General features: G+C 44.2%; 1 protein-coding gene across 8 annotated transcripts in view; it reads right to left on the bottom strand.

Annotated features, from left to right (window-relative positions):
- ESYT2 (extended synaptotagmin 2) overlaps nt 1-26,548 on the bottom strand; it is a 77,019-nt gene that overhangs the window by 10,119 nt on the left and 40,352 nt on the right. For 4 of the 8 annotated variants that reach the window (XM_060305014.2, XM_070046261.1, XM_060305015.2 and 1 more), the window contains 11 exons: nt 22,767-22,822; nt 18,710-18,830; nt 16,287-16,463; nt 15,356-15,438; nt 13,861-13,909; nt 12,692-12,781; nt 12,179-12,274; nt 10,303-10,404; nt 6,950-7,012; nt 1,991-2,065; nt 734-820 (listed from right to left, as the gene is read on the bottom strand). In XM_060305014.2, the coding sequence (XP_060160997.1) occupies nt 734-820; nt 1,991-2,065; nt 6,950-7,012; nt 10,303-10,404; nt 12,179-12,274; nt 12,692-12,781; nt 13,861-13,909; nt 15,356-15,438; nt 16,287-16,463; nt 18,710-18,830; nt 22,767-22,822 (999 nt within the window). The remainder of the gene's footprint in view (nt 1-733; nt 821-1,990; nt 2,066-6,949; nt 7,013-10,302; nt 10,405-12,178; nt 12,275-12,691; nt 12,782-13,860; nt 13,910-15,355; nt 15,439-16,286; nt 16,464-18,709; nt 18,831-22,766; nt 22,823-26,548) is intronic. The other 4 variants (XM_070046262.1, XM_030854379.2, XM_030854381.2 and 1 more) reach the window with 2 other exon arrangements.

The raw sequence follows: 26,548 nt of genomic DNA, 5'->3' as shown, positions 1-26,548 counted from the left end.
ATTTAAAGTTATTACAAAATAATGGCTCTAGTTCTCTGTGCTGCACAATATACCTTTATTGTTTGTTCACTTACGATGCAAAAATTCTTAAAATTTTAGCAAATTAAATTGAACACATAAAAAGGATACTGCATCACAAGTGGGGTTATGTCCAAATAAAGGTTTGTCTGCAAGGTTTTCTCATGTTAAATCTTGCAAACCAGTAAATGTTTGCAAGATTTCAGATTTAAAAGTCAACACTGCATTTCACCATATTTACAAACTTAAAAAGGAAAATCACGTGATCATCTCAATACTTGTAGAAAAGTCTCTGACAATATTCAACACCCATTCATTACAAAAACACTCAGCAAACCGGCAGGAGGAGTAGAAGGAAGTGAAACACAAAGGCTTTGCCCTTAGGATCTGGAAGGAGGCAAAGGTGTCCACTGACGCCGAGGCCGGGCTGGCAGCGGGGAAGGAACAGGAAGGGAAGTGTCATTACGAGCAGTACCCTGAGGTATCCACACGTCCAGCAGGGCTGACAGTGGTGCCAACATGTGAACACCAACACCCACTGCACCTCTGGACTCCAGTAACAGTCAGTCAAAAGTTGAAAATTAAAAACTGACAGCCCCCCGCCCGACACCTAGGGCATGAACACATCTGGTGGGCCCACAATGGCGGTTCTCCCTGTGTTGACTATGTGACGCAGAGATACAAACACAACCACGTAAATATGCAAATCACTTACCTCCACCTCGAGCTCCTGGCGCTTGGGATTGTGAACGAAGAAAGTGAAGTTTTCCTCCCACACAGGTTCATTGGTTTTGTACCGAATCTGAAAGAAATATCCAAAATCAGCTCTGGGATATTTGCTGTGGCAAAGCACTACCACACTGCGTTTATCGAGTATCGCACTTGGCAGCTACGGATGACACCCATCCTCTGGGCTGTCCTATCAAGAGTTAACTGTGGAAGGTCCGGAGCGTGTCAGCGGATGAGCTGCCAGCAGCTTCCAGCCTGGGTCCCAGGCCCCATGACAATGCGACATCTGCATGTGTGGTCCTCACTCCACGACCTCCCCAGGCCAGCGGACTACTGCACGTCAGGAAGTTTCTTAGATGAATGGTTAGCAGTTAATAAAAGGGAGGAATTCCTGAAATGTTTCCTGAAAGTAGCACATATTATAGCAACAGCAATGCCCTCTCTCAGTTTTTGAACAGAATCGTATTTGTTGAACAAGTAAGTCCCCTACATATGAACCTTCAAGCTGTGAACTTTCAAAGACGCGAATGTGTATCCGGTTCCAGAGAGGAACCAGAGCCTGTGTCGTGCACATCAGGCGGAGGGAAACTGCAGCCTGCCCTCTGGCTCCTGTTGCTGACGACCCCTCCTTTCCCTCCTCCAGTCGGTCACTCTTCTCGCCTGTTCCCTCGATGCCAGCCCCTGGATGCCAGCTGTTGGACTGTACTACTGTACTTTTCAAGGTACTGTACTGTAAGATTAAAAATGTTTTCTTTATTTTGTGTGTTTGTTTTTCATGTATTATTTGTGTGAAGAGTATTATAAACCTATTACAGTACACTACTATATAGCCGATTGTGTTAGTTGGGTACCTAGGCTAACTCTGTGGGACTTAACGAACAAATTGGACTTACGAACTCACTCTCAGAAAGAAACTCGTTCGTATGTAGGGGACTTCCTGTGCACTGCTGGTTGTCTTTTAAACAAAATATTAACAGGACATTCAAAGGAAACTTAGAATTTGTCCCATGTCATCTACCCATGAAATCAAGCAAAAGCATAATGAACATATTCGTGTCACTTTTTAATGTTACTTTTAAATGAATATATTTGATACCAAATTAAGTAGCTGGTTATCCAACAACTGATTTGAGAAAACAAAAGAAAGACTCATAAATCAATGGTCTTGATGCCTACGCCACCCCCAACTGGTGACAGTGACAGCACGGTCACACGGAAGTGCCCCAGACTGCTGGTGCCTTACCTTGCTCTCCTGGGCCTTGTGACCAACTGACATTTGGACAAGAGGATTTGGGTTGCTGTTTATTTTCTTCCCTGACTATCCAAAAACAAAAAACAGATAAAAATCAATAAACACATCTTGAAATGGGGATCACTAAAAATGGAATTATTGGCTTATATTAACAGTCATTTCTATTTACTTCTGATACTTCAGTTACAGGGAGTATCTAGGCACAATTTAACTGGAAAACAATTAATTGCTAACACACCCCAAAGCCATACTTGTATCTACATAAAATAAATCAAGAAAACTTGTATTTGCAAACAATTTTAAAACGTTAAGGTCTTTTATTTTTTAAAGCAAGCAACTTTGGAAAAACGGAATCTTCCGAAAATCTTTAATGTTAATTCCAGCTCTCAAAACTTATTTTACTAGGGTAACAAAATGAATAAAGTGCAACAAATGGAAACAGAAAAGCACAGGAAGGACAAATGTGAGAGTGTGTGATTCAGAACAGTCTTCTGGTTGGAATCATAAAAATAATAAAGTGTCAGAGGCACATTTTCACGTTTTTAATTTAGTATCTTCTGTTCAAACATGTACCTATCAGATTATCGAACCTTGCTTACCAGCTGCTAAGTAATTTTGACTGGAAGAATAAACGTCAATCTAAATTGCATTTAAGCAGATACAAATGCAATGAGAAAAATTCAGGAATAAGAAAAAATGGTAAGAAGCATACTTTAGCACAGACAGCTGATAGAAGAATACATAGTAAAATGCAACATATATGGGACATGAGGTTTATTTATAACTTAGCCCCACAAGAAGATGCTGTTAAATATTTGTGTTAGTGGAAATTAATTAGAAGGTCACAAAATGTTTTTAAGTTAAATAATTTTAGAGTCAATCCTCAACACTGCAACGATGACAGAGGCGTCAAATTCATGACTATTGGAATAAAATATTACTAGCCCAAACCTACTGCGATAATCTAGTTTCTGGTTCATCTTTTTGATGTGAATGAATTCTGCAAAATGAAATAAACACTGTTAAAAAAAATCCAAGGCTACAGACTACGGTGGGAGAATACTAATTTCCCCCCTAAATCCATTTCTCCTTCTTCCCTTAACACGAGAGTCCTAGCGTCATAGCTGAGCACACAAATCCTCTGTGACACAGATTCTATTTCCGAATCTCCCTTGTAGTCAGGTGTGGCCCTGTAACAGTCTGGGGAGGTCTGGCCTTTGCTGTGCCCCCCTTCTGGCTGGAGGCATTGAGCACTGCGAAGCCACAGGCCAGAATTCTGCGACATTCAAGGGAAATAAACTTCTGTCTTTACTTAAGCTACTGCTACTCTTGAGTCTTTGATACAGAAGCTGAGTTTAACTAATACACTTACTTAATCTCTGAAAAAGTAGCCATTCATTCCTAGAGGTTTACTGTAGCTCATCAGTTTCAATATACCCTCCTCCCCGCCTTTTAAACTTTCTAACATCACTGAAAACAAAATGAAACTTACAATTGATGACTTTAAGCGCCTGTTTTTGGGCAGATTACAGTGGAGCGGTAGTTATCACTGCCTTCATCAATTTATTTTGCTTATATTTTCCTTCTGTGTGTGCATGTGACATGATAAAAATCTATGTTTGTCCTAAGTCTAAAAATTCTTTCAGTAAGTATAAAATAAACACTATCACCTTACTTTCTTTCTTAGCAGTACATAAAATAATGGTGTACAGTCGTCCCTCAGCATCTGTGGGAGGTTGGTTCCAAGACCCCCCAGGATACCAAAATCCGAGGATGCTCAAATCCCATCTATAAAAATGACCTGGTGTTATCCTCCATATAATTTAAGTCATCTCCAGATTACATATAATACCTAATAAAGTATAAATGCTATGTAAATAGTTGCAAACACAATGTAATGCTGCTGTTTGGAACTTTATCTGTAGATTTTTTCAGGATATTTTCGATCCTCGGTTGGCTGAACCCGTGGATGCGAAACCTGCATCCTAAAATGGATGATGTTTTGGATTCTATGAAATAAGGTTAAATCAGTGACTAAGTTTTCTATCAGGACGCAATATTCAAAATGCATGAGCACAAGTAAGACACACAAGGTATAATGAAAATATAAGCGTTTAAGTCAGCCTGTGTTGAATTTAAATCTTAGCTTTTTACCACTTGATTACTGAGATTTACGTATTTATTTGAACCTCAGTTTTCATATCTATAAAATGGGCATAATATCATTTCCAGAACTCAGCTGTTAGGCTTAAATAATAGAATAGCAATTAAAAATATATATTATGCTCGCTACACTGGGCACTTTTACATGCATGTACTCAACATTTAGTTAATGTACTCAACACTCCCATACAGAAGAGAATATCACTACCACTCTGAGTAACAAACCAGGGAGGACTCAGCAGCCTGCTGCAGGTCCCACTGACGAGCAGTTGTGCTGGGATTCAAGCCCAGACAGTCTAGCCTAACTGGAGAGACTTCATTCTAACCATCACGCTCTGTGGGTCAATAATCTTCAGTTATTACAGAAATGGTGAGCGAAGGCTATGGATATGATTCCTCCCAGTGTTTTGGTGACGATCAGGTATTTCTTTTTTTTAAAAAACATCTTTATTGGAGAATAATTGTTTTACAATGGTGTGTTAGTTTATGCTTTATAACAAAATGAATCAGCTATATGTATACATATATCCCCATATCCCCTCCCTCTTGCGTCTCCCTCCCACCCATCTAGGTGGTCACAAACCACCGAGCTGATCTCCCTGTGCTATGCGGCTGCTTCCCACTAGCTATCTATTTTACATTTGGTAGTGTATATAAGTCCGTGCCACTCTCTCACTTCGTCCCAGCTTACCCTTCCCCCTCCCCGTGTCCTCAGGTCCATTCTCTACGGCTGCGTCTTTATTCCTGTCCTGCCCCTAGGCTCTTCAGAACCTTTTTGTTTGTTTGCTTTTTAGATTCCATACATGTGTTAGCATACGGTATTTATTTTTCTCTTTCTGACTTACTTCACTCTGTATGACAGTCTCTAGGTCCATCCACCTCACTACAAACAACTCAATTACGTTTCTTTTTATGGCTGAGTAATATTCCATTGTATATATGTGCCACATCTTCTTTATCCATTCATCTGTCAAGGGACACTTGGGTTGCTTCCATGTCCTGGCTATTGTAAATAGAGCTGCAATGAACATTCTGGTACATGACTCTTTTTGAATTATGGTTTTCTCAGGATATATGCCCAGTAGTGGGATTGCTGGGTCCTATGGTAGTTCTATTTTTAGTTTTTTAAGGAACCTCCATACTGTTCTCCATAGTGGCTGTAACAATTTACATTCCCACCAACAGTGCAAGAGGGTTCCCTTTTCTCCACACTCTCCAGCATTTATTGCTTGTAGATTTTTTGATGATGGCCATTCTGACTGGTGTGAGATGATATCTCATTGTAGTTTTGATTTGCATTTCTCTAATGATTAGTGATGTTGAGCATCCTTTCATGTGTTTGTTGGCAGTCTGTATATCTTCTTTGGAGAAATGTCTGTTTAGGTCTTTTGCCCATTTTTGGATTTAGTTGTTTGTTTTTTTGATATTGAGCTGCTTGTAAATTTTGGAGATTAATCTTTTGTCAGTTGCTTCATTTGCAAATATTTTCTCCCATTCTGAGGGTTGTCTTTTCATCTTGTTTATGGTTTCCTTTGCTGTGCAAAAGCTTTGAAGTTTCATTAGGTCCCATTTGTTTATTTTTGTTTTTATTTCCATTTCTCTAGGAGGTGGGTCAAAAAGGATCTTGCTGTGATTTATGTCATAGAGTGCTCTGCCTATGTTTTCCTCTAAGAGTTTTTTAGTGTCTGGCCTTACATTTAGGTCTTTAACCCATTCTGAGTTTATTTTTGTGTATGGTGTTAGGGAGTGTTCTAATTTCATTCTTTTACATGCAGCTGTCCAGGTTCCCCAGCACCACTTATTGAAGAAGCTGTCTTTCTTTTCTCCACTGTATATTCTTCCCTCCTTTATCAAAAATAAGGTGACCATATATGCGCGGGTTTATCTCTGGGCTTTCTATCTGAACAGGTATTTCGACTACTCTGCTAACTAACTAGTACTCCAAAGGAGTAGGCCACCTCACCTCCTCAGTGTGGGGTGGGGTTAAGGGCTTACTAAATGCTGCATCAAAGCAGAATGCTAGTCTTCTTCACTTTTGAAATTTAACTTATTCTTCTGGATGAAACTGATTAAAAACCATTCCTGATTCCTTTGGATAGAATTTTCTTAAAGCAACTACATTTAACCCCTCACCCCCCAAAATATTTAAGTCTAAAATGCTCAAAGAAATTAGAAAAAAATAATAAAACATTTGTAAGCCATAGAAAACCTTTAACAATTTAGCCAGAAAATACATGCTCATGTCGTTTTCAGGAGTGGAGCTTAGTTTTCAATATACCTCATTTAATGAGATTTAAAGCTTCTTAAAAGATCTGTCACCCAAACTAGCAGCACCAAAAGCCATGAGGTCACTGACTCAGAGACAGCCCTGACTCAGCATATTGGAAGAGGTGATTTTTTAATGGAAAGTCACAGTGCATCGGGCATACGTTTTAATCATAATCTAAAAACTGGTTAAGATTTTAAACAGAACTTTACTTCACCATTTTCACAAATTCAAATCCAATTAAAGTACAGATGATTTAAAACCACCTTAGATACTGCTGCCTAAGGCCAACAGGACAAAAGTCTAATTTACCATATTGGTATTTTGTAAAGTTTATTGTCAAAATCGACTTAAATTCTTCTAACTACTAATTCTTTGACAACAAAAATAGGCTCTCCGCAACTAAACAAGTAATTACTCTATTACTTTGGGAAGAATTTGTCAATAAACCGATAAAGGTTAGAGCATCATCTCTTTCAATATGTTTTAATTAACTTTCGAAGGGAAAACTATTAGTTTACCTTTAAAGCTTTCTGAATTGCAGCCTTCTTCAAGACATCAGGGTTAAATTCTAATGGGTTACTCTTTCAAGTCAGAAGAAAATGAATACACCAAGGGTTAATAAAACATGCAATGAGGAGTTTATGTTAAGGTTAATGACATGAAAATTTACGAAAACAACAACAAAAAATCTTTAAACAAAAACCACCAAGAATTAAACAAAGAAACAGTATAAACCATTTGTAAAAGTATTCTTATTGCCCAAGATTTTATCTTAGACTAAACCTTTATAAATATCAAAACATATTTCCTTACCTTCTATGATTACTGTTCTTTTACTCCCCCACCCCTCCTGTCTTTGGGATTTGAAAAATCCAAGAGTGAAACTTGAGGAAAGGGTTCTATTTACTATCCTTTGCTTGAACAAACCCCTAAAATATCAACCATTATTAACCTAAAGGTTTTACCTAAAGTACAAATGAATGGGCCACAGACACCCCAACTGCTCTCAAACCAAATCATATCCTATAACACCAAACCCTACTTTTCCTCCTTCTGAACTTTACCTTCTAGTGGAAAACCACAGCAGAGATGGGACCCGATCTATTTCGTCCCCCATTCTTTTCCAAGCACAAAATGCAGAGGCTGATTATTAGATCACCTCAAAAGTTCCTCCTCGCTTTAAAGTTCTATTATTACAGGTTTTATGTCCTACTTGTATTGATTTTTAAAAACTCATTACTTTCTTGCCCTCAAAAGGGCAAGACTGAGTTGTTTTGCAAGATCCTTTGAGGATTAACATTTAAGATGAAAAACTTGATCACTTCATCAAGTGATCACTTGATCACTTGAGTTGTAATTAACTTCAAATTGAATTCTATTCTTTGTGAAGCAGCCTGAAACACCAGCCCCAGCAGATGCCCCTAGAGGGGGGGGCCGGGCCGGGCTGGGAACTGCTGCCCTGAGCTGTGAGGACAGACCTTCTGCGGGCACCAAGGAAACTCTAACTTTGCAAGGATGTGACCTGTACTGTGCACATGTTATTCCAAGTGCATCAAGTGAAGTGAAACAAAGAAAGAAGCCATGGTGGGTGTCAGGGGTGCAAGAGGAGCCTGTGAGCATGGGCGTGGGAAGCTGCACCGGCCTGGGGTGAGACAGATCAGGCTGCTCAGGTGCACTCGGTGAGGGCCCAGCGTGGGGCCTCCAGACATCACTGCACCGTCCACTCTGGGGCTGCTCACCGTAAGCAGGGGCAGTAACAGCAACCTGCACTTTTTTAAACTGAGAGCTAAAATCACTTTCACAGAGCACCTAGAAGCATCACACCCAAGGGTCTCCATGTTATACAGCCAACGTTTTTATGTATAAAGTGGACATTAGTGCAAACACCACTCCCCTCAGATAAACTCCATATACAGCACTATGAACTTACAAACTTAATGAAGTGGTAACAAATTCACTTTATACACGGATGGACCAGACAGGAGGGTGGAAAACGTGGGCTCTGGGTCACACAGCGGTGCTCAGATCCTGGCTCTGCGGCTTGCTAGTGGCAACCCTGGGTCTCTAATCTCAGTGCCTCATCTGAGAAAGGATCCTGCCAGCCTGAGACTCAATGAGTTGTGCACGCAGAGCCCTTGGAAAGCACTTGGGAAATGCATGTGGTCATGGAGGCCTCAGGGTCTGAAGCTGGCCTCCGGGGGTCAGAAATCACCCTCTCGTTCCTCTGGCCAGAAGGAGGAGGCCCGAGTGCTAAGGCCACAGGATAAAGAGGCCGTTCCCAGCTTGGGAGAAAGTCCTGCTGTGCTGAGGCTTCCAGACAGGACCACTGGTGGAAATGCACTGGTGAGGCTGAACATGAAGAGAGTTTTGAGCAGCAAAAGGTAAGAGAGCGACGGGCTGCCAGCAGCCCAAAACCTCTACTGGAAATAGCAACAGGCTCAGCCTTTAGGGACAACTGACAACTGATCTCACTTCACACTGACAATCAAAGGGGAGAAAAGTGATCAATCTATTCGAATTTATTTTGTAGGACATTTTGTTGATTCCTACAACTGAATCATCAAGCAGAACATGTGGTTTTGGTAATGTGGGAGGAAAGTTAGTTTGGATAACCCAGTCACATCTTAGCTAAATATTACAAAGCAATTTAAAAAATCCTGACACAAGTTCAGAAATATTTCCTTTAAAAGAAGCAGTTACAGAAAACAGTAACTCATGCAGCTGAGCAAGACTGTCATTTACAGCAGCTTACAACACAGATTTCCACTAGGAAACACCTGGAAGTGACAGAAAACAGCTGCTGATATGCATGACTGCCCTCATTCTGACCTCCCAGAAGGTGGGCAGGGGATGCGAGGAGACGCAACAGCAGCTCACCCACTCTTCAGGGGCTTGACTGTCCTCACCTATAAAATGGGTCAAAAATGCCTATTCTTTCAGTTTTGCTCTCCCCCTTCTTTTTTATTTTTTAAATTAAGAATAAACTGAGAATGCATGCAGAAATAGAAATAACAAATTAAAATGAAACAAATGAACTTTAAGAATCTCACTAGTTATTGAATTAAATCAATAATTAGTTTCTAGACTAATGACTAAGCCATCGGTGGCTTTCTCTGACCCCAAAGCAAGTGAAAATAACTGCTAAAGGGACCAAGAAGAGTGCCAGGAATCAAGGCACCAGAGCAAGGCCTCAGGGAAATATATGAGATGAAAATCAGCTTCCCAGATAAAGGTAGGAATGCTCAATTACCCACCCCAGGAAATTCTTTAAGTTCCTTAAAAGAAGTGAATCATAAACTCAACATGTTTTTGCACCCTAGGAGCTCTGGTTAAATGGGGAGGGAGAAGGCGTGTTTTCAGAGCAGCAGTGAGTTTCTGTCTTCACTGACTGTCCCCAAGGCCACGGGGGACTTCATGGAAAGCCAAGCTCTGACACTTCTGTGTTTGGTCAGGAGGAGAAAGTAGATTTAAGGAAGTTTTTTGAAAGCTTGCAAAGAAATATTTACATCTCACATTGAGATGAACCATAAGAAAATCCATTTTAATCATTATGGCTTCACTACTTTTTCCTCAGATGATTTTTTTTTTTTTTTAATTTTTTAAGGGCCAGGAGCAGCGTCAGAGCCCAAGGCTCCTCCATGGCTCATGGGGTTTGTCCACCTCGGTATCAGATGCAGTCACCAACATTAGTTACAGCAGTGTTACGTTTCACAAAACAAGCACGAAAGAAACATGCCCAGTAACTGAAATCATGCAAGAAACTGAAAAAGCATGCACGTCATTCCACCACTGAGCAGATGGCATTGAAGTTCCAGTCCACATTCTAGCAGTCTCCACCAAACAGAAGGAAGGAAGAACACTGAGAACTCACAAATAGTGCTCTACAGACTGAGGCAGTATTTTCACAAAACACTAGTCCCGACGCTCGCCTCTCTTTTAAGTAGCCACACCCAAAGTTTCCCTCGTAGATACTCTTGGGAAAATGGAAATGGGAGAAGAAAGCAAAGAATGGTGGATTGTGGTCAATGAAGGCACAAGAGCACTAATAACCAGGATGCAACAGGCAGAGTCAAAGAATCACGCAGAAACGCAGGGGACAGCACGCACTCCCGTGGAGACAGGCCCAACCGGGCAGTGGTTTTGTAAAGATCCTTTGCCTTTGACGGCCAGAGCATACCTTCATGCACAAAGTGCCCTTTTAACAGAAGGTTGTACAATCACTTTTCTTTCTGTCTTTTGCTTACATGACATTATTCAATTTTAATTTAATGTGACAAAACACACAGTTCTAAAGAGAGGCCAATTCCCCACCACTTTGCTCTATATCCTAAAATACATAACAAATTCACTTCCATCAGGCATTATGAAAGACTTTAAAACATTATTGTGGTTAAAAGCAAAAAGTTCTACCGTACAAGTAATTCTGCAGAAAGGTTAAACCTTCACTGAAAGAAAGAGTACAATTATATACATTTATACACACAATTGTTACATCTTCCCAATATGAAAAAAATACATGATCAGATTTTAATCGTTAAAAACTTTAAATAAAACATAGAGATGCCCAAAATACATTGACTCTGCTTGTGAACAAAGCCCAAGTAATGCACAATTTTAAACCCTTGAGAGGTGCTAAACAGAATCAGGGTGTGCATTTCACGAGGTAAAGGAACAGCATGGTGCGATCACAGTGAGGTGAGATGCCCAGACGTCCACCCGCACCAAGGACACACCCTGGGGGACTGTCTACAGGTGCACTTGGGTGACCTGGAACCAGTATCATTTCAGGAGGAAACACCTTTCATCTGGAGGTAGTTGTCTTTCTTTCAACAAAACTGGCCTCCAACAGTGAAATGGAACAAGGAAGGCCATCTATTGAACAAGTGAATGGGCACTCAAAACACATTATCAGGGTTTCCCTGGTGGCGCAGCGGTTGAGAGTCCGCCTGCCGATGCAGGGGACACGGGTTCCTGCTCCGGTCCGGGAAGATCCCACATGCCGCGGAGCGGCTGGGCCCGTGAGCCATGGCCGCTGGGCCCGTGCGTCCGGAGCCTGTGCTCCGCAACGGGAGAGGCCACAACAGTGAGAGGCCTGCGTACCGCAAAACAAAAACAAAAACAAAAACAAAACCAAGCAAAAAAAAACATGATCAAAACGATAAACACTGATCACGAGCACACTAGCCTCAGTGTGGAGGCGAGCATCACACCAGGGCTTGATCGACCCTTCTCCACGCTTCTAGTCGTTGTTGTAAAAACTGTTCTCTACAGTTTTTCTGAGAGTGAAATGACTCTGACGCCCACGAGGAGAGGCACTGCTCTGGGCCAGAAGCCGTGTGTGCAGGGGATCACCCGACGCTGCCCCGTCACCCTGCTGTGCTACTTCCAGGATGATGCCAAAGGGATATAATTTTCATCTTTTAGGCACTACATTTTAATAATTAGTGATTCTCTACAGAAAATCTTCTTCTCTAACTACTAGGTGAATTCTTTTCCTATGTACTGGAGATTTCTTCTTAAAACATGTAAGATAATTCTGACCATCCTGGATAAACCAATAAGATGTAAACATAAAATTACACTCATGGAGGAAATGCACACGTATCCCTCTACACTGCTGCTCTCTTGGACTGGAGTGAAGTGAAAACACAGCAACAAGAATGGGGACATGGCGTGGGCGCGGCTGAACACAGCAGGATCCACTGCCAGGAAACGAGCACCCAGTGGGCTCTCGCGGAGGCACCTACCGGGAGGTTCCTGGCTGAGTCCAAGTACAAGACGAGCAGCGAGGAGGACAGCCCGTCATTGGCTTGATCTTTGTCAGCTCTGATGTCTGTCAGCACCTACAAGGAAAGGAAAAAGCTTCAGCAGGTGGGTTTCCAAGGTTCCTATTTCTTCCTGATTATGTCTATAATCCTCAAGAGAATAAGAAAAGTGGAGAAATAAGCATCTGATATATGCAATACAGAGAGAATGAACACAAGATTCTATTCAGATCAATCAAACGAAGCATTCGGGTCACCTGTGGCTCTTCAAATCCCTATACAATAATCAAGCACAAAATTTAAAGATCTCATAAAACAGGTGAGAATGACCTGTAAACTTCCATTATCTCTAATTTACCCCTGGCACTACTGTAGTGATTTACAGCACAGGAGTCAAAATGATTGCTGTATTTTTTTAAGTGAGCAGCAGCACAGTTTAAAGGTACTAATCTTAGCGATCAGGAGTGCAGGCTGTCATGGGACCCCATCCAGCACCTTCTCGAGGTTTGAAGCGTCTGGCATGAGCGTGAGCCACTCCAGTTTCAAGTGCAGCTTTCCTCTGAGGACCTCGTCCAGGGTGAACCACTGCAGAGAAAGCAAGACAGTTCAGCCAAAGTCCTCCTGGATCAGACACGCAAACTGAACAGTCTCCACAAACGCAGAAGGCCTGAGTCCTGCCACCTTTAGCTCCAGGCCTGAGAACCAGCTGCTGGCCCCAGACACCAACAGCAGTGGCCACTTTGCGTGTCTTAACTCACTGACTCCCAATTCCACCCCCAATTCACATGCAAGGACTCAAATGTCCTCTTATACCACCCAACACTGTCAGGCTTTTACGTATGGACTTCCATAGAATTTATGGGCCAAGAGAGAATATAACATTGATCCCAAGTCTGAATTTCAATATCAGACACATTAACAGGTCTGTTTTTCCTCATCACTATATACTAATAATTAGTATACACTTGTTTCAGCTTAAAAGCCACAAAGCAATTAATCGAGGATGGTCCCCAAACACTCAGTATTAAGAAGAGACTGCCCCGAGTGCAGGGCTTTGTCTGCTCTGCCTGTCACTGCACACAGCACCTGGCACACAACATGATAAACTGCAGATACCTGTTGAGTGTGTGCTGGCGTGCATGGGAAGGGAAACATGTTACTTTGAAAGCAGATCTCAGCAGTGATTTGGTTAATTACGCTTTACTTATCCAAATCTTACCCATCTTTTAGAAGCCACCACAAACTTCCTTTTTTATCCTTTTTATTCTGATAGCAATATCTTGCTTGAAGTACGTCTGTTGCTGTCAATTCATACTGTATTTGTGGGTATCTTTCATGGGACAATTTCTCATCAACTGCACTGTGCCAGCTCTGCTGTGAACTCCAACTATCTTTAAAATGCCTGTTATTGGGGAGTTTCTCCCAGATTCTGCCCTGACTCCGAAGGAGAGCGTGCCTGCCTGAAACAAAGTTGGTGTGTGTTTGCATCCTCAGGAATTTCGAGTGTCTGGTAGGTGCTGACTTCTTTTCACTTTGCTGTTACTAGAAGGCCTAAGTCCTCAACGTCTGTGAGCGGATGTTAAGGTCTCAGACCATCAGGTGGCGGTGGCAGCAGGTGCTCTGTCAACACTCATGAAATAGAACAATACTCAAAGGAAACTTACTTCATCTAAAAGGCGCTCCTTTTCAACTTCAATAAGATCAATCATAAGACTATAGAAATAACAATACAACAACTTTAGAACACAGAAACACACTTCTTACAACTGAAATAACCTTAAGCATTAGTCTATGAAAAGGTACTCCAGAAATGCAACAAAATGCTAGTTTGTCAAGAAACAGACTTCTTCCAAAAGCTTCCCCAAGCTTCCACCCACGAGAGTGAAGCGAGGTAGGGAAGAGCGGGGAGGTAGGAACACTCGGTGAGGCACAGCTGCGGTCAGAGCTGGGAGGGCTGGTCTTCCCCACACGGAGCTGCTCACACGCACCCCAATTGTGCAGGCATATTCCGCCCTGGGCCTGGCATGCCCTCCGAGCTGCTGCCCATAGCTCCGGCTCAGCCACCTGCACGCTCAGTTAGGCCTTGACTGCCTCCCCAGACTCGCTCCTCAGCTCTGACCAGAGTCTCTGTGGCCACAGAGGCCTCTGCCTCATGCTCGGCATGTCCCCGACAGCCAGTTCCATTTCCCCCAATAATCCTGCACTGCTGGGAGCATGCAGCCAGCCCCCCGAGCCAGAGACGACCAGGACGGGACAGTGACACCCCCTTCTTCTGCAGCCACACCTCCTCTCTGCCCCCGAGCTCTGCCCCAGGTCAGACCTGACATCTCTCTCCTGATCTATCCCAACAGCCTCCTGAAGGCCGGCCAGTCCCCAGTCTCGGTCCCTGATAACCTAACAGTGGCTTTACTGGAATGCAGGTCTGATCTGTTCGCTGCCTTGCTTGAAATCTTTTGGTTGCTCCTCATTAAACTGTCTCATGAATGAATTCTGAGGTCACAGCCTAACACACAGGCCATTCTTGATGAAGCCAGACATGTCCAATGTCATCTATCCTTATATCTTTTTTGCCACAAGAAATTCAGTTAAATAATAAAGGTTAGGCTGAAGTGTGTTTTTTGGTATTTTTTTCAGCTGTACAGGTTGTTCAATTTAAGCAAACAGGTCAATATTTGCTTTTCCAGTATATAGGCACAATATAAATTACTATCTACTCCCCGCCCCCATAACCCAATAACAAATCAAAAGTTAAAAAACCTGTTTCTATAACCTAGCGCACACCTGCCTGCGTGGTGTAAAGGCTGGAGAGCTGGGCTGGACTGGGGGCCATGCGTGGCTGCTGAGCACTTAAAATGGGGCAGCACAACTAAGAAAATGAATTTTAAACTTTGCTTAACTTTAATCAATTTAATTTAAATAGCAACATGTGGCTGCTATGATGGACACAGATCTAGCAGCTTTCCTTTACTTATTTAAATGTGAATGTTTTAGGAACAAACCGTGTTTTAAGAAATCTAAGGTGAAGCAACGCTACATCTAAGAGCCATTTTAAAATACACATAACATGTACATAATCCTGTTTTTGAAGTTATATTACATGTTTAACAGTGATTATCAAAGAAAAAGAGTCTACGCTCTCCTCAGTCACGAAGGATTTACCTTCCGAGGAAGTCGTCCTTGTCTGGGTCTTCGTCAAAGAGCTCGATCTCTAATTCTTGTCCGGGATGTTCATAGACCAGAGCCTGAAAGGTAGCAGCTCACAGTTATCTCACATTCACTAGTACCGTGTCTACTGAGTACGTGACTGCAGTCAGCGGCAGCAGCTGCACAGCACTGAGGTCCCCGCTGCCGGACCCGACACACTTCTGGATGGCAGGGTCCCTGCTAGGGACCTGTATCTGCGCACATGGCCATGGGCCACTGTGCCTTGTCCCCAGTTACCGGGGGCCACAAGCTTGGATGTCTCTCCACTCCGGCAGCGGCCCCGGTCAGTGCTGGCTGCAGGGTGGCCGCAAGTGCCCCACTCACCACCACTCCGAGATTGAGAGATTTGGCAACAGACCAGGCTGGGAGGACGGGAAGCTGATGGGTATAAACTGCACCACTTCTCAGTTCTTTCCAAACCGCATACCTTGTGATGCAGCAATTCCACTCTGAGGAGCGTAATGCGGGGAAAACTTGGCCAAATGCAGAAAACCCACGACACTCATACAGCACTGGTTACAATGAACCCAAAAGCCCAGATCTCTCTGAGTAAAAACATGATGGTACCTACTCAAGTGAACAGCTATATTTATTGACATGTAGAGATGTCCAGATGTATTAAATGAAAATTTACAAAATGGTAAATAACCTCATTTTGGAATACGTTTATGTGTATCAAGGGCTAATTATTTACTGTGATAGCTTGATGCGATTAAGGTTTAAAATTTTGTGTGAGGTAGGGATACAAGGTACAATAGTTTTAAAAATGGAAAATGAAAGCAAAGAGAATTGAGATTACCCTGAACTAAATAAGCACACCACGACCCCGCAGCAGGAGTGGAACAGAAATGTGGAGGGGGGACGGCAGCAGCACCCACTCCCTCACCTCGTACACCTCGTTCCACTTTGGACTGAGGTTCTCCTTGATGACCTTGCTTTGGAAGATTTGGTTGCCAACTCGAATCACTCCATAGGGGTCTGACTTCCCCTTGATAAGTCCCTTAAGGTAAGTGTCTTTTCCCTGAAGATCCTGAGCTTCAATAAAGTGTATCCTCAGGACACCCTGGAAAGAAGGAAGACAGAGCAGACTGCTCACTGGCTCACCCAACAGACATGGAGCGAAGCCTGTGCACAGGGACCAGGCAGCTCCTCCTCCCTGAGCAAAAAAGGCAAACACGTGATGCCAGGAGCAGCACAACGGGGTCCCAGGGGTCTGACCGGAGCCAGAGACGGGATGGGCTAGCGTGAGCCACCACCTCTTGCAGACTTCTCCTGGGACGGGGGGTCCCAGAGCGGCACTGTACCCCAGGGACCCCAGGAGCCCAACTTGGGCAGGGCAGGACGGCAGGAGGTCAGATGGCACAGGGCCTCATGGGTCACCAAACAGTCCTGTGTTTCGGTAGTTGTAACATTAGTGGTAACTGCAGTGATAACCAGTGATAACTGGCACTACAGGATGCACGAGACTGTTCCTAAGTCCTTGATGTGCAATTACTTTCCAATTACTTCACTGAATTTTTACAACAATCCTGTGAAATACTGTCATTAAACCTATTTTATGGATAGGAAACTGAAAATCTGAGATACATATGACTCACAGACTTAACATAGTTATCTTTTTCAAAAATGTTGTTTAATTGATAGAATTAAAAATCTCCACTCGTATTTCTTTCAAGGCAAACACAACCTGTAAAGTTACCTTGAGGAGGGCAGCATCCACACCACGAAACGCTTGTAAAGAATTACCAGGTAGTATTTCTGAACCAACCAGCATAGAAAGATAGACATTTTTACAGATAGATACGCTTTTAAAACCATAACAAAACAAAATCCCTGGCTTATATTTTCACAGGTCTAAAGCTTAGATAATGTGGCAACAAACATATCTGAGCAGCAGGGAGGCTGGATCCGGGCAGGCTTAGATGGTCACCTGTACTCAGAGAATACAAAGCCTAATGGCCTAGGAGCATGGGGATTTCTATGTGGAAAGGCAGGCCTGCGTTTCCAGAGATGAGAATCCTAAGTTAAGGAAAAAAAGACATCCCTGTCTCATACATGGTGTCCCATCACATCTGCTGAATGCCAACAATGTAACTAATTTGGGCATGAATGACTGGGGTGTTGTTACTTGAAAAAATACAGGAATGCTCATGCACGTTTGTTGGTTTGTGCAGTGTTACTGAGATCGAATTTACCTAGAAAGAGTAACGGGCAGTGGGGAAAGGCTGGCCACTTCTACTTCAGGAAACAAACACTGAACTAGGACCAGACACCACGTGACAGGCTGCCCACTCCACTTCTGGAGCCCAAGGTTGGTCAGACCAGACGGGTGGGGTGAAGCCCAGGGGGGAGAAGCCCTTGCTAACTGGGGCCAACCCTCCAGCTCTGTGCCCAGCAGAGAATTCCACGTCCTTGGCCAGCAGGCTCTCACAGTCTCAGACAGAGGTTGTTTAGTTTACTCAAACGAAGGTGACTCCAACATGTGTGACCCGCCTCTGTGTGCAGGCATCACCCCAACTTACAGATGAAGAAACAGCAGCCCAGACACACCAAGGAATATGCTCCCAAAGTGAAGCTGCTGCCTAACCCCAGGGCTGTGACTCAGCCCCGGCCATGCCCTTCCATCCCACCCAGGGCAGCTGTAACACTAACGACGTGCCTGCCACATCCCTCACTGAATGACCTCAAAGATGCCCACTTTGTCATATCTGAGGGGAGGCTTGTACAACGTTCCCAGCTTAGGCTGAACTGTTACATCTTGATACATACAAATAGGAAGTGCTTTCTGAGGCAATAAATAAGTTGTCATAGCTGTTCTTTACAACTTGCAATGATATCTGCAGAATTAAATCCCTACGAGCAGCTCTGAGGTTCACAGCTGAGGTTTAAGAACTGTCCTCAAGTCTCTGAAAGTTTTCGGCCAGATGCCCCTTAGCCAATCTCCTAAGGAACAGGGCAGGACAGACCACCTTTACTGCATTAAGATCCACGTGGCGGGGCTTCCCTGGTGGCGCAGTGGTTGAGAGTCCGCCTACCGATGCAGGGGACACAGGTTCGTGCCCCGGTCTGGGAAGATCCCACATGCCGCGGAGCGGCTGGGCCCGTGAGCCATGGCCGCTGAGCCTGCGCGTCCGAAGCCTGTGCTCCGCAACGGGAGAGGCCACAACAGTGAGAGGCCCGCATACCGCAAAAAAAAAAAAAGATCCACGTGGCAAGGCTGCTGTTAGGAGAAATACAAGAAGTCACAACACCCAAGTATGTGAAGAGTTCCTCCAGTCTGTCTGTAAGTGTTAATGAACGGATGCTTACCTTTGGTATAGGAAACCGCAACTGTGCTATTTGAACTTCGCTGACAAGAGGAACTGTGATTCGGTTGGGAAGCACCAGGTAGTTTGATATTATGTCCAAAATGATAGTATCTGACAAACCACTGTTAGGTGGGAGGTAAAAAACAAACAAACCAACTATCAGACACTCCAATACTAGTTATCTCCTGTTAACAGTGAACTTAGCATAGACATGACACAATGTCCCACTGACAGCGCGGAGCTGATCCCTCTAACACAGTATTTGAAGCCAGCAGTTTAATACTTTAGATGCAGCACTGCCACAGTGACCATTATGTGGGGTTTATTCTGAGAACACAAGATACTATTCTGGCTATATTTCACAACGTTCTAAATAACATCTCATACATTTCCACATAACTTTATCACTGATTTAATACTGAATAAGTAAGATACATTTAAATAAATCTTTTTTTAACATAAACTATTTCAAACACCCATAAAAGTACAGAGAATACCAAAACAAGCATCCATTTATTTACTCATTCCATGTTTATTACATTAAATTTATCTTTCCTGATATATATGCAGAGGTCCCAATGAAGTAAAGGAATTTACAGTTCATTCTTTCTTCACACTTTATTTGGGTACTGAATACTGTAATCAATTTGAAATACTATACACCACTGCACAGAGATCTCAGTAGCAAGAATAAAACTGTGGAGGCTAAAGAAACAAATGTACTTTCAATATGCTTTTTGTCTATTCTTTGGTGTAAATGTGAGAATCAAGCAACGTATGTGTGACAGCACTTTTGAAGGCATACGTAAACCAAGTTTCATTGCTATAGAAGGACACCTTTAGCCAGAAGTGCAAAGTTTTAAAAGAACCTTACTTCTTGCCAGTACTTCTCAGATGTTAACAGTATGAACATGCAGATGTAAAGTAACTACACACGGAACATCCACCGGGACACAGTGAAAGTGCGGTCATTCACTGAGTGATAACTGAGCCTCACTGCAGGTTGGGGGTCCAAATGCAAGGCCAAGATGCGGAACCTCAGCACAGCACCTTTCAGTCCGACATGGGCAGAAGACAAACCACACAGACAGCTCCACTCTACGGCTGAAGAGGCCAGTAACTCAGGCGCTAACAGTCCAGGGGGACTCAGAGGGTCTAAGCCGGCAGACACTGGATCAGTGTTCACCAAGCAGAGGATGAGGTGGCCCTTCAAAGCATTAAGACCAAGCATAGTCTTACTTCAGGCATTTCCCTGCAGAAGTACCAATTTTGTTTATATGGAAAAATCTGTTGAAACAGAAGACCCCTCACTGATGACATAAATGTTTCAAGAATCCCTTAGCTGCTATGGTGGTCGGCCACCGCCTCACCTCTCTCTAACACCTACGGTGCCAGCACAAGGCTCAGCTAGGCAGCCCCACCCGCGGCCTCCCAAGTGGGGCTGGGCATCCCCTGAGCCGATCTGCTCGTCCTGACCACGCCGGGGCTCAGCACACAGAACAGCTTCCACTGTGTCCCACCCTTCTGGTCCTTTGGAACCGACCCTGCTCATCACCCTACTTCTGTTTCTGTCACAGCCTTCATCCCTCCAACACTCAGTTTGTGGCTCTTCGTTGCAAAAGGGTAAGGATAGCTAAACTCTGTGGTGAAGTGAAGTGACCCAGGCGCCACTGCTACTGTATAATGCCTTGGATTCTGCTCTGTAGTCAATGGATAGAGCTTGTAGATGTTCGTTTTGTAAAGCTCGGCACAAGATTTCATTATGTTAGGGTCAAAGTTATTAAATATCTATTTTTATAGGACAAGGCTTGCCACAGCTGTGAGATGTTTGACAAAATCTTTGAGAAATAGTAGCCCAAGTTTTACGTTAAGTAGGTATGTGTATATTGTATCACATAAAATTTACATAATTATGTATCATATAATATATATAATTTAAAAGGGATATTTTACCATATTTCTTTTATACCATAGTCTCATTTTTGAATGGTGTGTGTCTATTTCTGTCTGTATTTCTCATATATATGAGTATATATTGATACTTTTAATGACAAATGCAATCCTATACATAATGAATATAGAAGAATAGGTTTTATATACTGTATATATGAAAACCCATATACAAAACAACAGCTGGAAGTTATTACTATACAAAAAGAGCCTGCCTTCATATAAAATCATGCAATGAAATGGCGCTGTAGTTGTATGTGTGCGTCGTGCGAGTGTGCATGCATTTCTCCCTTCTAACTGAATGCTCTGGGACTGACCCCCGAGCTGTGCTGCAGGCTCATGCGGCAGAGCCCGCCCTCTGCCTCTCTACAGGGAGCCAGCACAACACGGCCTGCAGCGCAGATGCTCGACAAACCCCTCCCAGGACGCAGGGGGGAGGAAAGCAGACCACACTCTTCTACACTAAACGACAGCAGGGATTTGTCGTTTTTGCCAGCTAAGCAGCACCCTCTCCTCTGACTTCTGGAACCCTTCCTTGGGGGACCCCCCCCCGCCCACCCCCCCTTCACTGGAGCTTCTTCAAGCACTTCTCTGCCTCCTCTCAGCGTGGGCACGAGGCCCAACCTGATCCTCAGAACCAGGAGGGTCTGTCCAAGGACAGGCAGACAAACAGAAGTCAACCCTAGAACTTTTGCTGGAACTCGTGGGAAAAGGTTTTTTTCCAACTGAGGTTGCTGAGCATGTGGAATAGAAGCTAGAAGCTGCTACTTCACAGCAAGAGTCTGCCTGGCAACAAAGCCACACACAGAAAAGCAGTCAGGAGCCGTCCTGTGGACGCCAGCACCTGGCTGTGCCTGGCTACCCCACAGGGCCACAGGCCTCTCGGCGACACCAGCCGAGGGTGCAGGCTCCACTCTGCTCACGGCCACGGCTGGCACTCACAGCAGGCACTCCGTACCCATTTGTCGGATGAGTGAATAGACTGTCTCTAAAAAACAGTATTTGTTTACTCAATTATTTACTCACTTAATGAAGACCAGGTAAGTTGGGTTTGTTGTTGCAAGCAAGAATCCTAATCAACACTTTAACAAAACTCTTTTAAAGTTTTCCTTTCGTTCCAAAAATCTTTTAAAGATAACAGTATTTTTCTATATCCAATAAACCACAGCACCTAAAAAAGACTTTTATTGTTATGACTATGCCTCAGTGTAGTCTTAATTTTTCCCTTATAATGAAACAAAATAAAATTCTTTCTAATGGCCATTTCAAAGGCATAAATAAATACACGGGAAGAGAAAAAAACAGATTGAAACCAAGGCTTTCGTATTTCAATTTTTAAGCTATTTTAGGGGGAAAAACCCCCCACAGATTAGCGGTGTCCACTAGAAACATATGTAACTTTAACCAACAAGCAACACACTTTAACCTTCAAATGCAACAGTGAAACCAGCAGAAGCAGGCTTGGCGGCTGCAGCCTCAGACCTTCCTGCTCAGAGGTGGCTAACAGGTCTGCCGCCACCACCTTCCACCTTGGAGGACAGATGGACTCTGTGACGCGACTGGGAAGCCTCACTTCTCTCACAGGCGGGACAAGCCCTGAAGGGCTTCACATGCTCGTGGTGGAAGGTTGCCTCGTGTTTCAGACACTAGGGTACACGGAACAATGAGGGCCTCCCAGCCACACGATGCAGCTCCCAGGTCCAGGGCTGACACCTACCCCTCCAGGGAGGCACGGGTCAAGGCACATAACGCAGAAAGGGAAGGCGCAGCACAGCTCGAAAAGATTCCAGAAAGGGCTACTTTTGAAACATCTAAGCTTGAAAACTTTTTAAAGTTCTCTTTAATTTTCTGGGATATCAAAACACCAAAACTGGAAAGACACCTCATGACTAATGAAAAGGCTCCATCTAGTCCTAACAGGGCTCTCATGCAGCTCTGACCCAGAGCCTCAGACGGGGCGACAACACCAGAGCCCAAGAGAGCCCGCCCAGAAAGCATGGACCATGCTCGGAAGACACAGCTCTCAAACATCTGTGTCGTCTTTGCGACACTGGAAACGCACATGACACCACCAGCAAGCTACCCACAGGACGTGACAGAGTACTTACTTCAATCCGGGGATATCGAGAAGATTAGTCAGTCCTGTCCAATTAATTTCTAAAAGCTGTTTTAAAGAAAGGGCAAAAATATTAAGTATGCAAATTATTTCCAATTTTCATATCAAATCATGCAGGCTTGTTTCTTTATAAACGAAACGGGTTAGGCACACAATACTGTCCTATGCCTTGTTTTTCACTTCGTAAAACATCAAGGCCGTTGTCCCTTGTTGGTATAGATACCTTGCCTGCTCTTGTTTTGTTCTTTTGATGTCATAATTTACTCCAGTAAAATCATAATTATTTATATACCCATCCTCCTATTGACAAGCACTTAGAATATTTACAATTTCTCTTTTATTGTAAGTAATGAATCAGTGAACACGTGTTGTTACATACACATGGAGACTAGCATTCAAAAAGTGGAAATTCTGGTCAAAGATACATGTTCGTTTTTTATGTTGATAGATGCTACATAATTGCCCTAATATTGTACAAACTTACATTCCCATCAAAACTGTGTAAAATGTCCTTTCTTTACACCCAATTAAAAATCATATTTTACACCTATATTAGAAATCAGTCTATCCAGTTGAAGAATGGTACTTTATCACTGTTTCAGTCTGCATATTCCTATATTAGTGGGACACATTCCATTCATTCATTCAACATCTGTATTTTATTGCTCATTTTTCTAGTGGGTATTTATCTTAGAATAATTCCTATATAGTTGGCTGAGATTCTATTAAACGGATGTGGACAAGCAACAAGTACTGGCTGGAAACACTGCTTTTCCTGTCAAGATGGATACTGCACATAATGAAATTACTTGTGCTTTATATTGTAGAAGATGCTAAGTGAAACTGCATGACCTCTATTACCCATATAGCTGGAGTGACAAAGCTGGGGAGTAGGTGGTTATAAATATGAACTGGAAGGGTCAAGATTCTTTCGGACAGAGCAAAACTCAAAAGCAACAACTTTAATAAAGTCCTGAAACACTAACCTCCCTAGGACTCCCTATAGCACCCTGGCTATGATCTCTAAACGCATTTTCCACTAAAAGGAACAGGGGATTTTGAAGAAATGGCTGATTCCAGGTCTGGGACAAAAACTGTTAACGTGAGCCTGGGGCATCCTGCTGAATCAGGAGTAAAGAAGCACTCAAAGGCCCTCCCAAAGGGCGGTCACCTGGAAGGGAATATAACCAGATTACAAACTCTCAGGTGACAGAGGGCCTACTTGCAGGACCCTGGTCAAAATGATAAGATATACCTGAATGCTACCCAAATTCTGAGAAACAAAATGCCTGGGAGGCAGGGGCAGAATTCATGGAAGGACAGACTCAGGTGAGTTTGAAAAGAAGAGATCTGAATGCAAGAAAGAAGGCCCCAGGGGAAGGGCCTCCACGTTCAAGGCCCTGAAGGGGGAGCTGGCCTGTCCATGAACACAGGGAGGCCAGGGGACAGAAGAGCCAAGCTGAGGGGGTGGGAGTGTGAGTGACCGTGTGTGGGAGGACGAGAGTGAGTGTGTGAGCAGGTGGACAGGTGTGAGGGCGGGGGCACAGGGGGGAGCCACCGGGAGGGGCAGATCCAGGCAGCGCTTTGGGAAAGCTACTAAAATTAGTGCCTCCCCCACCAAGTCTGGATGACTGGGATCTCCTTTCGGGAAACTGAAGAATCAGTGAGACGTGCTTCCAAAGGACAGGAAATCAGCTCTTTGGGCTGCCGAGGAACAGTGAGTAAGGTGGGCACGTTGCAACTGGAACCCCACCAGCGCAGCATGTGTTCACGGGAACCTCAGCCAGCTGCCCTCTGCCCTCCGTGCCATCTGCGGGTTGCAGAAGAGTCGGCAACAGCCACTGCTCATTTCAGCACTGACTACACGCCAGGCGTCCTACATGGGAAGTCTGTTAAAAACGGACTGGTGGAGACTTCCTTGGTGGTCCAGTGGTTAAGAATCCGTCTTCCAATGCAGGGGACGCGGGTTCAATCCCTGGCCAGGGAACTAAGATCCCACATGCAGCGGAGCAACTAAGCCTGCGCACCACAACTACTGAGCACGCGCGGCACGAGGAAGAGCCCGCCTGCCGCAACTAAGACCAGATGCAGCCAAAAAGAAAATAAATATTTAAAAACAAAACAAAACAGACTGGTGGCTCCGCCCTTCTCCAGAGTTTCTGAATTTTCTGATTTGGGCTGGTGGTAAAGGTCACGAATATTTTTCTTATGTCTTAAAGCTCCTAGGACTTCCAGCTTTCACTTGGGATGTAGAAAACTGGGAAGAGCATCACTCCTGGATGCATGGAGAGCTGAGGTGACAGGGCCATCCCAGGGCAGGAGAGCCAGAGTAAACCCTGTGAAATCCACAGAAAAAGGCGGGCCCGGGAGAGCACAGCTGCTGCAGGAAAGGCAGAAGCCCTGCCTTCGAGAGGCGAGGGCCCACAGCCACTCAGAGGACAGGAACAGAATTCACCCTCTATGCCTTGACCACAGAGATGCAGTATTGCTGGGGGCGGGTGCGACACTCTCTCCTGCACAAGACCCTCCAAAGACAGAGTCACGGGGAGGGGGCAGGGCCACTGAAAGAGCACCACAACAATGGTGGTGGGGTAAGATGCTCCAAAATGATGAAAGATATCAAACCCCAGATCCAAGAAATGCAGAGAACACCTGGCGGGATAAACAGCCGCAAACTCCCCAGTGGCTTAATGTGTGGCCTAAGATTGGACCTCTTCCGTCCAGTGGGCTCCATGGACCTGCCAGCCCAGCCCTGCCTCGCCCCTCATGGCCGCCTCCCATGCGGGGCTGCAGGAATCGGTTTCAGGAAGCCTCATTCGAATGCTGCAACCTTCCTACTCCTGGTCTCGGGGTTAAGGGTCTGTATCTGATGCAGCTGGAATAGGGCAGGCAAGGACCCAGGGAAGACCGGGAGGCTCACTCCTGGGGGCACCGGCAGCCAGTGTTTCTGGCCTGTGGCCTGAAGGACCAGAGGAGGCTGGTCTCAGGGTGAGAGAAGAACGAAGCTGAGGCAGAACAGGCACAAGAGACAGTGGCCACGGCGTCCACATTCCATCCTGTTCCTGACTCCCAACTGCAGCCCCTGCATGGGTTTCATGAGACATCGATATATGCTCATTTTGTTTTTAAATAAAGCCTCCCCTTCTCCCCCTTCCTTTGCTTAAGGTACCTCAATTGCTGGAGTCCTAGCTAGTAGGATTCAATTTCTTTTCACAATCACTCTAAAAGGAAGATGTTATTTACATTTTATAGGTGAAGAATCTCAATCTGTGGATCAAAGCCTCAGCAGGCATGTCCTTTGCCAGCTGGGAGGACCCCTTTAGGATAAACACATTCAGAGCGAGCCCCAGACCATCTCCTGGAGAAGTTCTAGAAAGGACCTCCTGACTCAGTCTACTCTAATCCATACTCCTGAGACAAACCTAAAAATGACCTAAGGATGGTGAAACACCCTTAAGAGTGTATGCCAGAGGCAATCCCAACAACTGTCAAGTTAGCATGAGTAGGTGGCTGCCACTTCCCTGGGACACGTCCAAGGGCAGAGAGCAGGTCGCGCCCTGGCTCGTACCAGAACCTTAACCCAAGCTTCTGTGCTTACCAGTGCTCGGCCTCTGCTGTCAGGATCCCACCAGAATGCTAACCCTACGTACGGGAAAATATTTAATTTCTGAAACATCTGAAGACTCACTACGTGCCAGGTGCTATACCAAGTGTTTTACAGTTAATCGTCACCTCTAATCTTTTGAGGGAGGTATAAGTGTACTCCCCATGTTA

The sequence above is a fragment of the Globicephala melas genome, chromosome 9 (assembly GCF_963455315.2).
Source record: "Globicephala melas chromosome 9, mGloMel1.2, whole genome shotgun sequence".
NCBI lineage: Eukaryota > Metazoa > Chordata > Mammalia > Artiodactyla > Delphinidae > Globicephala > Globicephala melas.
Note: the sequence above shows the minus strand (reverse complement) of the source record. Positions and strands in the feature narration are given on the sequence as shown.